General features: G+C 51.0%; 1 protein-coding gene across 11 annotated transcripts in view; it reads left to right on the forward strand.

Moving 5' to 3' along the window:
* The first annotated feature begins 11,763 nt into the window (after positions 1–11,763).
* Positions 11,764–15,815, forward strand: part of TMEM134 (transmembrane protein 134) — a 5,679-nt gene continuing 1,627 nt past the window's right edge. For 6 of the 11 annotated variants that reach the window (XM_025357636.1, XM_025357639.1, XM_025357642.1 and 3 more), the window contains exons 1-4: positions 11,764–12,016; positions 12,945–13,009; positions 13,442–13,531; positions 13,644–13,720. In XM_025357636.1, coding sequence (XP_025213421.1) covers positions 11,843–12,016; positions 12,945–13,009; positions 13,442–13,531; positions 13,644–13,720 — 406 coding nt within the window. In that variant the 5' untranslated portion in view covers positions 11,764–11,842. Of the gene's footprint in view, positions 12,017–12,944; positions 13,010–13,441; positions 13,721–15,815 lie in introns of all 11 variants that reach the window. The other 5 variants (XM_025357644.1, XM_025357640.1, XM_025357643.1 and 2 more) reach the window with 5 other exon arrangements.

Genomic DNA, 15,815 nt, shown 5'->3' on the forward strand with positions numbered 1-15,815 from the left:
AAAAAAAACCACCCGTAAGCCACACCCTCAAAGCGTTATGATTTTTGTGTATTTTCTTCCGGCTTTTTTTCTTTCGCAAATCTAGTATGATTGTCGGCACTCTTGCATCCTGGATCTCTCTCTTTCAAAAAATAAAAAGAGGAAGAGGGAAAGAAAGGTGGACAAGGAGACCAAGAGGGCCCATTGCGGTGTCGGAAATGAGTCATAGTGGTGCCCAATTAATATTAGGGAATAGTAGATGGATGATAGAAATGAGGTGCTTTAGCGCCGGGCGCGGTGGCTCATGCCTGTAACCCCACCACTTTGGGAGGCCGAGGCTAGAGGATCGCCTGAGCCCGGGAGTTCGAGGCTGCAGTGGGCCGTGTTCGTGCCACTGCACTCCAGGCTAGCCGACAGAGCGAGATGCTGTCTCAAAACAAAACAAAAAAAATAAAATTAAATTCAACAAAAGAAAAGAAAAAAGAAGTGAGGTACTTTGGGGCTAAAACAACTTTTTTTTTCTCTTTTTGAGACGGAGTAGAGCGAGATGCTGTCTCAACAAAACAAAAAATAAAATTAAACAAAAAAAAGAAGTGAGGTACTTTGGGGCTAAAACAACTTTTTTTTTTCTTTTTTTGAGACTGAGTCTCGCTCCGTCAACCACGCTGGAGTGCAGTGGCGCGATCTCAGCTCACTGCAACCTCTGCCTCCCGGGTTCAAGCAATTCCTTGCCTCAGCCTCCCGCATAGCTGGAACTACAGGCATGCTGCCACGCCCGGCTAATTTTTGTATTTTCAGTAGAGATGGGGTTTCAACATCTGGCGCAGGCTGGTCTTGAACTCCTAGACCTCGTGATCCACCCTCCTCGGCCTCCTGAAGTGCTGGGATTACAGGCCTGAGCCCCCGCGCCCAGCCCTAAAACAACGCTTCTGTGCGCCTTTAGAAACTGGCCGTGAATGACAGCAGTAAGCGTCTTCCCTTTTCCGAGGTTTAGCAAATCCAGTACAGGCGGGGCAAGGGCTTTCTGCACTCCCTCCTCCAGTCATCACCATCATCGTCGCTGTAAAGGAGTATTGTCTTTCTAATGCGACCCAGGCGCTAAAGGCTTCACATGCATATTTATTTATGTATGTATTTACTTAGTTATTTTTTCTTTAGAGACAGGGTCTCACTTTGTCCCCCAGGCTGGAGTGCAGTGGTAAAATCACTGTTCACTGCAGCCTCCACCTCCTAGGTTCAAGAGACCCTCCTGCCTCAGCTTCCAGAGTAGCTGGGACCACAGGCCCGTGCCACCACACCCAGATAATTTTTTTAAAAAAATTTTTGTAGAGATGGAGTCACTATGATGCTGGTCTCAAAATCCTGGCCTCCAGCGACCCTCCCACCTCACCCTCCCAAACCAATGGGATTACAGGTGTGAGCCACAGTGCCCAGCCACTTCACATATTTGTACTGGTTAATTTCCCAAGAGGTCCTCTGACAGGACCTCTGTGGTGCAAGGGAAAAAGTGTTTGTTTGTTTCTACCAACACAGAAACTTTACCGGTAAGTTCTACCAAATGTTGTTGTTGTTTTAAGATGGAGTCTCACTCTGTCACCCAGGCTGGAGTGCAGTGGCACAATCTCAGCTCACTGCAACCTCCACCTCCCAGGTTCAAGCGATTCTCGTGCCTCAGCCTCCCGAGTAGCTGGACTACAGGGGTGCCACCACGCCCAGCTAATTTTTGTATTTTTAGTAGAGACGGGGTTTCACCATGTTGGCCAGGATGGTCTAGATCTCTTGACCTCGTGATCTGCTCACCTAGGCCTCCCAAAGTGCTGGGATTACAGACGTGAGCCATCGCACCCGGCCAGGTTCTACCAAATGTTGAAGCAACAAGTAGTCTTATACAGATATGAGGCTAGTTTAATCTTCTTAAATAAAATAGGTAAGTACACCACAAGATAAGAAAAAAATACATCTATTTTACTAATAGATATAGATATAAAACTTTTTTTTTTTGAGATAGAGTCTCGCTCTGTCACCCAGGTTGCAGTGCAGTGGCACAATCTCAGCTCACTGCAACCTCCGCCCCCTGGGTTCAAGCAATTATCCTGCCTCAGCCTCCCTAGTAGCTGGGATTACAGGCATGCACCACCACGCCCAGCTAATTTTTGTATTTTTAGTAGAAACAGTGTTTTGCCATGGTAGCCAGGCTGGTCTCAAACTTGTGAGCTCAAGGAGATCCACCCACCTTGGCCTCCCAAAGTGTTGGGATTACAGGCGTGAGCCACCGCGCCCAGCTGATATGAAACATTCTAAATAAAATACTAGGCTAATTGAATTCACTAATGTCATGTAAAAATGCATCAATATGGGCCAGATGTGGTGGTGAATGCCTCTAATCCCAGCACTTTGGGAGGCCAAGGTGGGTGTATCTCCTGGATCTCCTTGAGCTCACAAGTTCAAGACCAGCCTGGACAACATAGCAAAATACCATCTTTACCAAAAATACAAAAATTAGATGGTGTGGTGGTGCACGCCTGTGGTCCCAGCTACTCAAGAGGCTGAGGCTGGAGGATCGCTTGAGCCCGGGAGATAGAGGTTGTAGTAAGCCAAGATCGCACCACTGCACTCCAGCCTGGGTGATGGAGTGAGACCCCATCTCAAAAAAAAAAAAAAAAAAAAATCAATATGCTAAGTGAAATATCAGTCACATACAGGAAAATACTGTATTATTCCACTTATGTAAGGTATCTAGAGTAGTCAGATTCATAAAGACAGAAACCAGGGCCGTGGCTCACACCTGTAATCCCAGCACTTTCGGAGGCCGAGGCAGGCGGATCACCTGAGGTTAGGAGTTTGAGACCAGCCTGGCCAACATGGAGAAACTCATCTCTACTAAAAATACAAAAATTAGCCAGGTATAGTGGCACGCGCCTGTAATCCCAGCTACTCAGGAGGCTGAGGCAGGAGAATAGCTTGAACCCAGGAGGCAGAGGTTGCAGTGAGCCAAGATCGTGCTACTGCACTCCAGTCTGGGTGACAGAGCGAGACTCCATCTCAAAAAAAAAAGACAGAAAGCAGAATGGTGGTTGCCAAGGGCTGGGGGAAGGGGGGTGGGAAATAGAGAGTTGTTCTTTGATGAGTGTAGAGTTTCCGTTTTGAAAGACGAAACTGTTCTGGAAATTGGTTGCATAACAGTGTGCATATACTTAACGCCACTGAGTATATACTTCAAAACTGTTGAGATGGTAAATTTTATGTTATGTTATGTGTATTTGCCACAATTAAGAATAATTTTTTTCCGGCCTAGCACGGTGACTCACGCCTGTAATCCCAGCACTTTGGGAGGCAGAGGTGGGCGGATCACGAGGTGAAGAGATCAAGACCAGCCTGACCAACATGGTGAAACCCCGTCTCTACTAAAAATATAAAAATTAGCCGGGAGTGGTGGCAGGCACCTGCAATCCCAGCTACTCAGGGAGACTGAGGCAGGAGAATCGCTTGAACCCGGGAAGTGGAGGTTACGGTGAGCCGAGATCGCGCCACTGCACTCCAGGCTGATGACAGATCAAGGCTCTGTCTCAAAAAAAAAAAAAAAAAAAAAAAGCCTGGCATGGTGGCTCACGCCTGTAATCCCAGCACTTTGGGAGGCTGAGGCAGGCAGATCACAAGGTCAGGAGATAGAGACCATCCTGGCTAACAGGGTGAAACCCCATCTCTACTAAAAATACAAAAAAAATTAGCCGGGCGTGGTGGCGGGCACCTGTAGTCCCAGCTACTCAGGAGGCTGAGGCAGGAGAATGGTGTGAACCCAGGAGGCGGAGCTTGCAGTGAGCTGAGATTGCACCATTGCACTCCAGCCTGGGGGACAGAGTGAGACTCCACCTCAAAAAAAATAAATAGGCCGGGCGCGGTGGCTCACGCCTGTAATCCCAGCACTTTGGGAGGCTGAGGCGGGCGGATCACGAGGTCAGGAGATCGAGACCATCCTGGCTAACACGGTGAAACCCCGTCTCTACTAAAAATGCAAAAAATTAGCCGGGCGAGGCGGCGGGCGCCTGTAGTCCCAGCTACTCAGGAGGCTGAGGCAGGAGAATGGTGTGAACCCGGGAGGCGGAGCTTGCAGTGAGCCGAGATCGCGCCACTGCACTCCAGCCTGGGCGACTAAGCAAGACTCTGTCTCAAAAAATAAATAAATAAATAAATAAATAAATAAATAAATAAAAGAAGAATAATTTTTTTTTCCCAAAAAAATGCCTGAAGATCAAGTAGAGTTTATTCCAAGAATGTAAGAATGGTTCAACATTATAAACATCTATTACTGCAATTCACCATTTCGGTGAACTAAAGGAGAAAATGGTTATCTCAAAATATGCAGAAAAAGCATTTTATGAACTTCTGTGACGATTTATGATAAAAACTCACAGGAACAAAGAGTAATTGTCTCAGGCTGATAAAAGCTGCATACAATTAAGTATAATGGAATAAGTATCCACAGTTTCTTGAAGATCAGGAACAAGGCAATGATGCAATGATGCTATCAACGACGCTGCTCAGTTAAGTGTTAGAAGTCCTGCCTAGAATCCCAGCACTTTGGTAGGCTGAGGCAGGAGGAGCCCTTGAGCCCAGGAGTAACAACTTGGGTGAGATAGCAAGACCCTGTCTTTACAAAAAGAAAAAAATAAAGAAAATTAGCTGGGCGTAGTGGCACATGCCTGTAGTCCCAGCTACTAAAGAGGTTGAGGCAGGAGGATCCCTTGAGCCTAGGAGGTCGAGGCTGCAGTGAGCTATGATCTCACCCCTGCACTCCAGCCTGGGCAACAGAGCAAGACCCTATATCCAAAAAAATAAAAGAATTTTAATTTTTTTAAAAAAAGAAGTCCTGGCCAAAACAATAAGCCAAGAAAAAGAAATGAAAGTAAACTGTCATTGTTGGCAGATTATATGGGTATAGAAAATCCAACATAATCTACAGGCTACTTTAACAAATTAGAAGGCCAGGCATGGTGGCTCATGTCTATAATCCCAACACTTTTAGAGGCCAAAGCAGGAGGATTACTCGAGGCCAGGAGTTTGAGACCAGCCTGAGCAACATAGGGAGACCCCGTCTCTACAAATAAATTAAAAACTGTAGTTGGGCATGGTAGCACACGCCGTGATTTTAGCTACTTGGGAGGCAGGAGGATCCCTTGAGCCCCTGAGGCTGAGGTTGCAATGAGCCACGATCAGATCACTGCACTCCACCCTGGGAGACAGAGTGAGACTCTATCTCAAAAACAGAAACAAAACAAAAAACCCAGAGTTCAGCAATGTTACAGGGGAAAAAAAAAAAAAAAGCGGCCGGGTGCAGTGGCTCACACCTGTAATCCCAGCAGTTTAAGAGGCCAAGGCGGGCAGGTCACCTGAGGTCAGGGGTTCAAGACCAGCCTGGCCAACATGGTGAAACCCCCGTGTCTACTAAAACTACAAAAATTAGCCAGGCGTAGTGGCAGGTGCCTGTAATCCCAGCTACTTGGGAGGCTGAGACAGGAGAATCGCTTGAATCCAGGAGGCGAAGGTTGCAGTGAGCTAAATGCCACTGCACTCCAGCCTGGGCAACAAAGAGCGAAATTCCATCTCAAAAAAAAAAAACCGAAAAGTAGAATAGAATATAAGGGACCAGGCATGGTGGCTCACACCTGTAATCCCAGCACTTTGGGAGGCTGAGGCAGGCGGATCACTTGGGGTCAGGAGTTCAAGACCAGTTTGGCCAACATGGTAAAACCTCGTATCTACTAAAAATACAAAAATTAGCCCGGCGTGGTGGCACATGCCTGTAATCCCAGCTACTCGGGAGGCTGAGAGAGGAGAATCGCTTGAACCTGGAAGGCGGAGGCTGCAGTGAGCCAAAATCACACCACTTCGCTTCAGCCTGGACAATAGAGTGAGACTCCATCTCAAAGAGAAAAAAAAAAAAAGAGACTAAAGTATCATTCACAACATCAATAAAACCCATGAAGTAGGAAATATAAACACAACTCAGAACTTTTTGAACAAAATTTTTTTTTTTTGAGATGGAGTCTTGCTCTGTCGCCAGGCACGATCTCAGCTCACTGCAACCTCTGCCTCCAGGGTTCAAGCGATTCTCCTGCCTCAGCCTCCCAAGTAGCTTGGACTACAGGCGCCCACCACCATGCCCAGCTAATTTTTTGTATTTTTAGTAGAGACAGGGTTTCACCATGTTGGCTAGGGTGGTCTCGAACTCCTCACCTCAGGTGATCCGCCTGCCCTGGCCTCCCAAAGTGCTGGGATTACAGGCATGAGCCACTGTGCCTGGCCTGAACAACAAAATTTTATAACACAAAAGATCTCAATAACTGATGTGACATATCTTGTTAATAAACAGAACAACTTTACACAAAAATGTGATTTCTTCTGAAATTAATCTGTGAATTCAATGAAATCCGAATAGAAATTGGGAGGATTTTTTAAGAACTTGGAAAACATTTTTGTAACATTTCTATAAAGAATAAAGGTCCATGAAAAGCTAGGTGAAGTTTGAACAAGATAACCAAGGAGAAGGGGCTGGGTCCTCACATTAAACCACACCGAAAACCATAATGATGACAAGCGTAAGATACTGGTAAGAAATAGTGAAGTGGGCCAAAGAACCAAAAGGAGAGCTTAGAACAATATATATGTAGGCAGCTCTATAAGTGCTGTATGACAAAAATGGCACCACAGTCCAGAGGGAAAAAGAACTGGTTGTTTGGACCGGACAGGGGTAGTGACTCACACCTAATCCCAGTATTTTGGGAGGCCGAGGCAGACAGATCACATGAGGTCAGGAGTGCAAGACCAGCCTGGCCAACATGCTGAAACCCCGTCTGTACTAAAAATATAAAAATTAGCTGGGCTTGGTGGCGGGCACCTGTAATCCCAGCTACTCGAAAGACTGAGGCACCAGCCAGGCGCGGTGGCTCACGCCTGTAATCCCAGCACTTTGGGAGGCCGAGGCGGGCAGATCACGAGGTCAGGAGATCAAGATCACAGTGAAACCCCGTCTCTACTAAAAATACAAAAAATTAGCCGGGCGCGGTGGTGGGCGCCTGTAGTCCCAGCTACTCGGGAGGCTGAGCCAGGAGAATGGCGAGAACCCGGGAGGTGGAGCTTGCAGTGAGCCGAGATCGCGCCACTGCACTCCCGCCTGGGAGACAGAACTAGACTCCGTCTCAAAAAAAAAAAAAAAAAAGACTGAGGCACGAGAATTGATAGGACTTGAGAAGCAAAGGTTGTAATGAGCCGAGATTGTGCCACTGCACTCCAGCCTGGGCAACAGAGCAAGACTCTATAAAAAAAAAAAAAAAAAAAAAAAAAAAAAAGGCCAGGCGCGGTGGCTCAAGCCTGTAATCCCAGCACTTTGGGAGGCCGAGACAGGCAGATCACGAGGTCAGGAGATCGAGACCATCCTGGCTAACATGGTGAAACCCCGTCTCTACTAAAAAAAAATACAAAAAACTAGCCGGGCGAGGTGGCAGGCACCTGTAGTCCCAGCTACTCGGGAGGCTGAGGCAGGAGAATGGTGTGAACCCGGGAGGCGGAGCTTGCAGTGAGCTGAGATCACGCCACTGTTCTCCAGCATGAGTGACAGCGCCAGACTCCATCTCAAAAAAAAAAAAAAAAATTACAGGAGGTGGCTCACGCCTATAATCCCAGCACTTTGGGAGACCGAGGCAGACGAATCACCTGAGGTCAGGAGTTCAAGACCAGCCTAGCCAATATGGTGAAACCCCGTCTCTACCAAAATACAAAAATTAACCGGGTGTGACGGTGGGTGCCTGTAATCCCAGCTACTCAGGAGGCTGAGACGGGAGAATCACTTGGACTCCAGAGGCGGAGGTTGCCGTGAGCCGAGATCGCGCCACTGCCCTCCAGCCTGGGTGGCTGAGTGAGACTCCATCTCAAAAAAAAAAAAAAAAAAAAAAAAGAAGGAATCTTGCCCTGTTGTTCAGGCTGGAGTGCAATGGCACAATCTCGGCTCACTGTAACCTCTGCCTTCTGGTTCAAGCAATTCTCTGGCCTCAGCCTACCGAGTAGCTGGAACCACAGGCACCCGCCACTACGCCCTGCTAATTTTTTTGAGACTTTGTCTTAAAAAATAAAAATAAAAAACTTGGGGCCGGGCGCGGTGGCTCACGCCTGTAATCCCAGCACTTTGGGAGGCCGAGGCGGGCGGATCACAAGGTCAGGAGATCGAGACCACGGTGAAACCCCGTCTCTCCTGAAAATACAAAAAATTAGCCGGGCGCGGTTGTGGGCGCCTGTAGTCCCAGCTACTCGGGAGGCTGAGGCAGGAGAATGGCGTGAACCCGGGAGGCGGAGCTTGCAGTGAGCCGAGATCGCGCCACTGCACTCCAGCCTGGGCGACAGAGCAAGACTCTGTCTCAAAAAAAAAAAAAAAAAAACTTGGAACAGAGGTGAATGGATAATAGCTGCTCTTGCCCCTCCAGAGGCCACAGTCTGTAACCCCATAAGATCCAAGAACACCAGAAGTAAGTGGCAATAGGATTAATTTTGGTGGGAATCAGGGCAGCAATAGGACTAGTGGCACCCTTGGGTGGCTCTGCTTACCACGAGTCAACCATGAAGAACTTGATTCAAACCCTAGAATCCTTAGCCACCCACACAGGTCAGGCCTTAAAGGGAATTCAAGAATTCAAGAATTTCTAGACTCTTTGGCAGGCAGATCACGAGGTCAGGAGACTGAGACCATCCTGGCTAACACGGTGAAACCCCGTCTCTACTAAAAATACAAAAAATTAGCCGGGCGAGGTGGCGGGCGCCTGTAGTCTCAGCTACTCGGGAGACTGAGGCAGGAGAATGGCATGAACCCGGGAGGCAGAGCTTGCAGTGAGCCGAGATCGTGCCACTGCACTCCAGCCTGGGCGACAGAGCGACACTACGTCTCAAAAAAAAAAAGTTTGATGTGCTGTCTACCACCACCAGCTCACCCTTGAATTCTTTCCCAGGTGAAGTCAAAAACTCTCTTGGGCTAAGCCCCAATTTTGGGGATCACCTGCCCCGCATCAGCCTTGCTGTGCTGAGGCTGATCTTGAATTCCTGGGCTCAAGTGATCCTCCTGCCTCAGCTTCCCACAGTGCTGGGATTACAGACATGAGCCACTGCACTCGGCCTGAGAAGGAGTGATTATTCTTTAACTAAGAGCATGTTAGACAAGGAGACAAAGACAGACAGATAGGAAATATGTTCAAGGTCATAAACCAGCAAGGAATTAATGATTAGATATTAGATATGCAAATTAGTAGAAAAAAGGCTAGAAACCCAATAGCAAAAAGAAGGACAAAAGATATGAAGAGCCAGTTCACAGACGAGGGAATCCCAATGGCTGACAAGGGCACAAAGAGCGGCTCAAACTCTCCAGCCATCAGAGAACTCAGAGGAACATGAGGTACCACTTTAAATTCATCAGATCAGCAAGCCATTAAAAAGTTGGATGGTACCAAGTCCTGAGAGAACCAGAAGCCTCCAGGTCGAGTGTCAACTCTCACAGCCACTCAGGAGAGCATCTGTGGTACTTTGTGAAGTCACGAGTGTGTGTACTCTATCCTGGAAATCCCACTCCAAGGGGAATTCTCCCACAGTCCATAACGGGACAGCAGGAAGATGTTAACTGCAGGGATGCCTGTGATGGCGGGGTTGAGGCCAGTTTGAGTGTGCAACACTGTGGAGGTGAGGTGGATCATAAAGGTGCTAGACACTCAACACGGTATAACACGCATGTAGCTTGTAGAAACAACAAACAAGATGCATGTGGAAAACAGCATCGAGAGCGAAAATGTAAACGTGTAAATAACAGAATTGAATTTCCTGCATGACATCAGGCATGAAAATTACAAACACATCCACGTAGGAGACAGTGCCATGCATGGTACAGAGCCAGGCAGGCTTCAAGGACTCCGACTGAGCGTGCTGACATGGGGTCTGATGGATGGCAGGGGAGAGGAGGGAAGCTGGGAAGTGAAAGAGGGAAAGTGAATTAACATAACTCGAGGGGGCCCTTGTTCATAGTGTTGATGTGTAACAAACTGAGAAGTAGACTTGACTCAGCTCTGTATATGAGGCTATAAAATGAACCGTGGAGGCCGGGTGTGGTGGCTCATACCTATAATCCGACTCACGCCTGTAATCCTAGCTACACGGGAGGCTGAGGCAGGAGAATCACTTGAATCCAGGAGGCGGAGGTTGCAGCGAGCCGCGATCTTGCCACTGCACTCCAGCCCGGGTGAACTGAACCTAGCTTTTCTCAGAGCTGGCTCCTTCATCATCGGCATTCCTGCTCAAATGTCACCTCTTGGAAAGGTCATCTGACGGCGGAATCTAAAGTCAGTTTTGCATCACACAGCACTTGAAATTGTCTCATTTTGCACTGTTTTATTCACCACTGTATCTATAGTACCCAAAACAGTGTTTGGCCCTGAATAGATGTTTAATAAATACTTGTGGCAGAAATGAATGAGGGGTTTGCCAAAGTCCCAAATACTTCCAAGTGGTAGAATGGGGATTTGAACCCAGGTCCACCTAATTCACAGAGCACTTCTGCTTTCTGCTGTCTTCCACCCTCACCCTCACCAGTCCCCATGGTTTTTTTGGTTTTTTTGTTTTTTTTGACGGAGTCTTGCTTTGTTGCCCAGGCTGGAGTGCAGTGGTATCTCCACTCACTGCAACCTCTGCCTCCAGGGTACAAGCAATTCTCTTGCCTCAGCCTCCCAAGTAGCTGGGATTACAGGCACAGGCCACCGTGCCCGGTTAATTTTTGTATTTTTAGTAGAGACTGGGTTTCACCCTGTTGGCCAGGCTGGTCTCGGACTCCTGACTTCAAGTGATCCACTCACCTCGGCCTCCCCAAGTGTGAGCCACATGCCCTGCCAAGAGTTCAGATTTTATTCTAAGTGCAATGGAAAACCAAGGGAAGGTTTTTTGTTTGTTTTGTTTTGTTTTGTTTGAGATGGAGTCTTGCTCTGTCGCCCAGGCTGGAGTGCAGTGGCTCAGTCTCGGCCCACTGCAACATCTGCCTCCTGGGTTCAAGCAATTCTTCTGCCTCAGCCTCCCAAGCAGCTGGGACTATAGGCATGCGCTACCACGCCCGGCTACTTTTTGTGTTTTTAGTAAAGACAGGGTTTCTTCGCCTGTTGGCCAGGCTGGTCTGGAACTCCTGACCTCAAGTGATCCACCCGCCTCGGACTCCCAAAGTGCTGGGATTACAGGAGTAAGCCACCGAGCCCGGCCAGCAGCATAATTTTTAAAAAAGGTTTCATTTAAGAATAACACAGAGATAAAAAGATTCGTTTTAAAAGATCACTTCGGCTGCTGCGTGAAGACTGGACTGGAGAAGTGGAAGACACATAAGCTCTCTGAGCCTCGGTTTCCACATTTGCAAAAATGGGGAGAGTACCCCTGCGGTTCAGGGCTGTTGTGAGTAAGGTGGGGAAACAGTTTCCAGGAGTCTCCTTGGCACTCGAGGAACACGCTGCGGTGCAAAAGGCCCTGTCAGGGACCTGGAGGTTGGGGCGTGGAGCCCCTCCAAGGCCCCCACCTACAGGTCTGGGGGCTGTGTCAGAGCCCGGCATCGGCTGTCGCTCGCCATGGCGGCCACTGAGTGGCGTCACTGGCCAGGCGCGCTCAGTCTTGAAGAGGCTCCCACCCATCAGCCCGCTCGGCGCTCGGCAGCTCTGGCCTGCTTAGGGCGAACGGGGGCGGTGCCGGCGTGTGGGGCGGAGCCAGGGCCGGAGGGGCGGGGCATGTGGGGGCGGGGCCGCGGCGTCGCTGGGCGTGTGGGCGCAGATGGCGGCGGCGCACGGCGCCTGAGCGGGCCGGGGCCATGAGCGCCGCCCGGCCCCAGTTCAGCATTGATGATGCCTTCGAGCTGTCCCTGGAGGACGCGGGCCCTGGGCCCGAGGCCAGCGGGGTCGCGCGCTTTGGGCCGCTGCACTTCGAGCGTCGGGCCCGGTTCGAGGTGGCTGACGAGGACAAGCAGTCCCGGCTGCGCTACCAGGTGAACCGCCCGGCCCACCTCACCCCCTGTCCCCGGCCGGACGGGACCCCAGGCCGGGCCCCAAAGGCCTCAACTCGGGGGAGAATCTGCCTAGAGGCCCCAGCTGAAATGCGAGACCGCCCCCCCCACCCCCGGACGTGACTCTTGATCCACAGCCCTGCCCAGGCCCTCCCAGTTCCGATACCGGGCCCCAGCCAGCCGGGAAGAGTCCACAGCCCAGGCCCAGGAGCTCATCCCTCAGCTCCAGCTGGGGAACCCAGCCGATTCCCTACTCATCCTGGGTATCGCCCCTGGCCCCCGCTGGGTTGGGGGAGCTCCTCTGTATCTGAACCAGACCTTGCCCACACGCAGGAGCATCCCCTGTGCCCCAGGCCAGCTAAGCTGATGGGAACCCGCACGCCTTTCTCTATTCTGAAAGCCCTCACCCTAATCCCACCATCACCCCTAAGAGCTGGAGCCCCTCTGACATGACCAGTCCTTGCCCACCCTTTGGCTCCCACTAAACCAGAAATCAATCCCCATTTTCCCAGAAAACCTCCACCAACCCTAGGCTGCTTTTCTTGGAGACCTGGACCAGATCCCTGTACCTTGAACCTGGGAACCCTGGGCCTGGCCTTCCCTGGCACCCCGATTCCCAAGCTCCCATTCTAGGCCACTGAATGAGAGCTCCACCCTGACTCCCAAAGTTGGGAGCTCTCCTTTCCCTGGGACCCATGCAGGCTCCTGCTCCCCAAAGCCCTGGCATCCACCCACCTCCTACCTGGTTTCTGTGATTCAACAAACCCGTTCTGCAGGGAGGGCGGAGGGCCAGGTGAGCAGCTGCCAGGCGGCCAGGCAAATGGTTGTGTAGGCCTGCTTTCTTTCCCTGGGAAGGGATGAGGAAGGGCCCCAGCCTAGCAACCCTCCTGAGACCTGTGTTCTGCAACAGAACCTGGAGAACGATGAGGATGGAGCCCAGATCTCTCCAGAGCCGGATGGGGGAGTCAGCACCAGGTTAGGGCCAGGTGGGGACCCAACCCTGTACCCCAGCCCCAGCTCCTATCCCCAGGGACCCTGCTCAGTCGCCCACCCCACTTCACTCACTTCCATCCCGTCCTATTGATTCCTAGTCTGACCCTCACTTTCCTCACAGGGTCCCCTACACTACAGGGTCACCCTACCCTAGTGCCCAGCTGTACTCACCTCTTTCAGAAACCCCTAGTCTGGTCTGGCCCCCACCTTCATATAGGTCACCTGTCCTAAAGACACCCCTAGCTCATCCCCAGTCCCTAAATTCATCCTCACCCACCGAGGCCTCTCAGAGTCCACTGTCCTGCAAGGGGCCAGCCCCAGTCCCTGCACCACACCCTGTACTTCATCAGGACTTCTGTCCCAAAGCGACCCCATCCTTGCCTCCCTGCCCCTCACTGGGCACCTGTCCTGCAGGGATTCCGGCCGAACTTCCATCCGCAGCTCCCAGTGGTCCTTTAGCACCATCAGCAGCGGCACCCAGCGCTCCTACAACACCTGCTGCAGGTGAGCCTGCCCACCTGAGCCCCCAGCCAAGCAGCCCTGGCTCTACCCCTGCAGCCTCCTGCACCCCCTTCCTCCACCTCCTTCACATTCACCCTGTTCTCCTGCCACCCAGCTGGACCCAACACCCTTTGATCCAGAAGAACCGTCGAGTGGTGCTGGCCTCCTTCCTGCTCCTGCTGCTGGGGCTGGGTGAGTGGCCCTGAGGGTTGGAGTCAAGAGGGGCCCCGTGGGAGGCTCTGCCCTCCTTTTGTTCAGGCTCTGCCTCCCCCTTGACACTGAGCCTCCCAGCATCCTGAGGGGGCAGCTGGCTGCCATCATCACAGCCCCAGTTTACAGGTGAGGAGACAGAGGCCTTGCAACCTGGGCACATAATCAGGAAATCACACATAGCTGAAAATGGAACCTGGCATATCACTCCAGAGACTTTTCCTTTTTTAAAAAATTTAACCTGTTTAATCCATTAGAGGACAGAAGAGTAGCAGCTACCATTTATTCTGTGTCTACTTTGGGCAAGGTACAGGGCAGTTTTATTTTCCCACCTTACAGAAGTCCTACAAGTGAGGTGGTGCCCAGAAGAGCCACGTGTAGGGGCTCAGGGATGCCGAGTTCCCAGCCAGTGCAGAGCCGCAGGGCACCTGGCACTTCCCCTTATCTGGCATCTAGGCGCTGACAAGCAGCCCTCTCCTACCCATTGCTCAGATGGGGGAACTTTTGGTCCAGAGCAGGCAGATCTCACACCAGGTGCCCTCTGACTCCCAGGCACCTCGTTCTTTGGGGTAGAGGAGGCAGAGTCCCCAGAAAGGATCCAGGGTTGGGGTCACGAGTGACCCATAAGGAGGGACCAACTGTGGCTGCTACCCTGGCTCATCTCTCCGCTTCTCCAGGAAGGCCAAGGCTTCCCAGCCAGCCAGGCCCCCAGCACACAATCTGCCCTCCTCTCTGGGTGTTTGAGTGCATGGGAGGGGGCTGCCACTTCCCAGCACCGCTGCACACCGGCCCTGGTAGTGCTGCCAAGTTCTTTCATTTGTCCCCTCTCAACCCAGCAAGGCAAGTCTGGGGCTACCAGAGCTCCTTAGAGGGCCTTTCTAGGGTGCAGGGAGTGAGTTTCAGCCCCCATCATACCCTATACCCCCCCCTTTTTTTTTTGAGAAGGAGTCTTGCTCTGTCGCCCAGGCAGGAATGCAGTGGCACAATCTCAGCTCACTGCAACCTCCGTCTCCTGGGTTCAAGGAATTTTCATGCCTCAGCCTCCAGAGTAGCTGGGATTGCAGGTGCCCACCACCACACCTGGCTAATTTTTTGTATTTTTTTAGTAGAGGTGGGGTTTCACCATGTTAGCCTCAGGTGATCCACCCGCCTTGGCTTCCCAAAGTGTTGGTATTACAGGCGTGAGCCACCATGCCCAGCCCTTTTTATTTTTTTAGAGATGAGGTCTTGTTCTGTTGCCCAAGCTGGAGTGCTGTGGTATGATCGCTGCAGCCTCAAACGCTTGGACTCAAGCCATCCGCCCAGCTGAACCTCCCTAGTAGCTGGGACTAGGGAATTTTTTTTTTTTTTTTAAATAATAATAGAGATGGCCGGGTGTGGTGGCTCAAGCCTGTAATCCCAGCACTTTGGGAGGCTGAGACGGGCGGATCACGAGGTCAGGAGATTGAGACCATCCTGGCTAACACGGTGAAACCCCGTCTCTACTAAAAAAATACAAAAAAACTAGCCGGGCGCGGTGGCGGGCGCCTGTAGTCCCAGCTACTTGGGAGGCTGAGGCAGGAGAATGGCATAAACCCGGGAGGCGGAGGTTGCAGTGAGCCAAGATCCGGCCACTGCACTCCAGCCTGGGCGACAGAGCGAGACTCCGTCTCAAAAAAAAAAAAAAAAAAAAAAAATACAGATAAGGTCTCACTATGTTGCCTAGGCTGGTCTTGAACTCCTGAACTCAAGTGAGCCTCCCAAAGTGCTAGGATTATAGCCATGAGCCACCATGCCTGGACTGGGCTAATTTTTTTTTTTTTTTAGAGATGGGGATCTTGCTATGTTGCCCAGGCTGGCTTCGAACTCCTGGCCTCAATCTTCCTGCCCTGGCTCCCTGAAGCACTGAGATTACAGGCATGAGCCACCGCACCTGGCCCACCCTTTTAGAAGTAGTCTGGGCAATGCACAAAGCACACAGCAGTCCATGGTGGCCCCCCATTCCCCCAGGCTTACTACCCCCCCTTGTTGCAGAGCCCAAAGTCCAGCTCCTCATTCCCCCATCCCTCTTCTTTTTTTTTTTTTTTTTTTTTTTTTT

Source organism: Theropithecus gelada, chromosome 14, assembly GCF_003255815.1.
Source record: "Theropithecus gelada isolate Dixy chromosome 14, Tgel_1.0, whole genome shotgun sequence".
Lineage (NCBI taxonomy): Eukaryota > Metazoa > Chordata > Mammalia > Primates > Cercopithecidae > Theropithecus > Theropithecus gelada.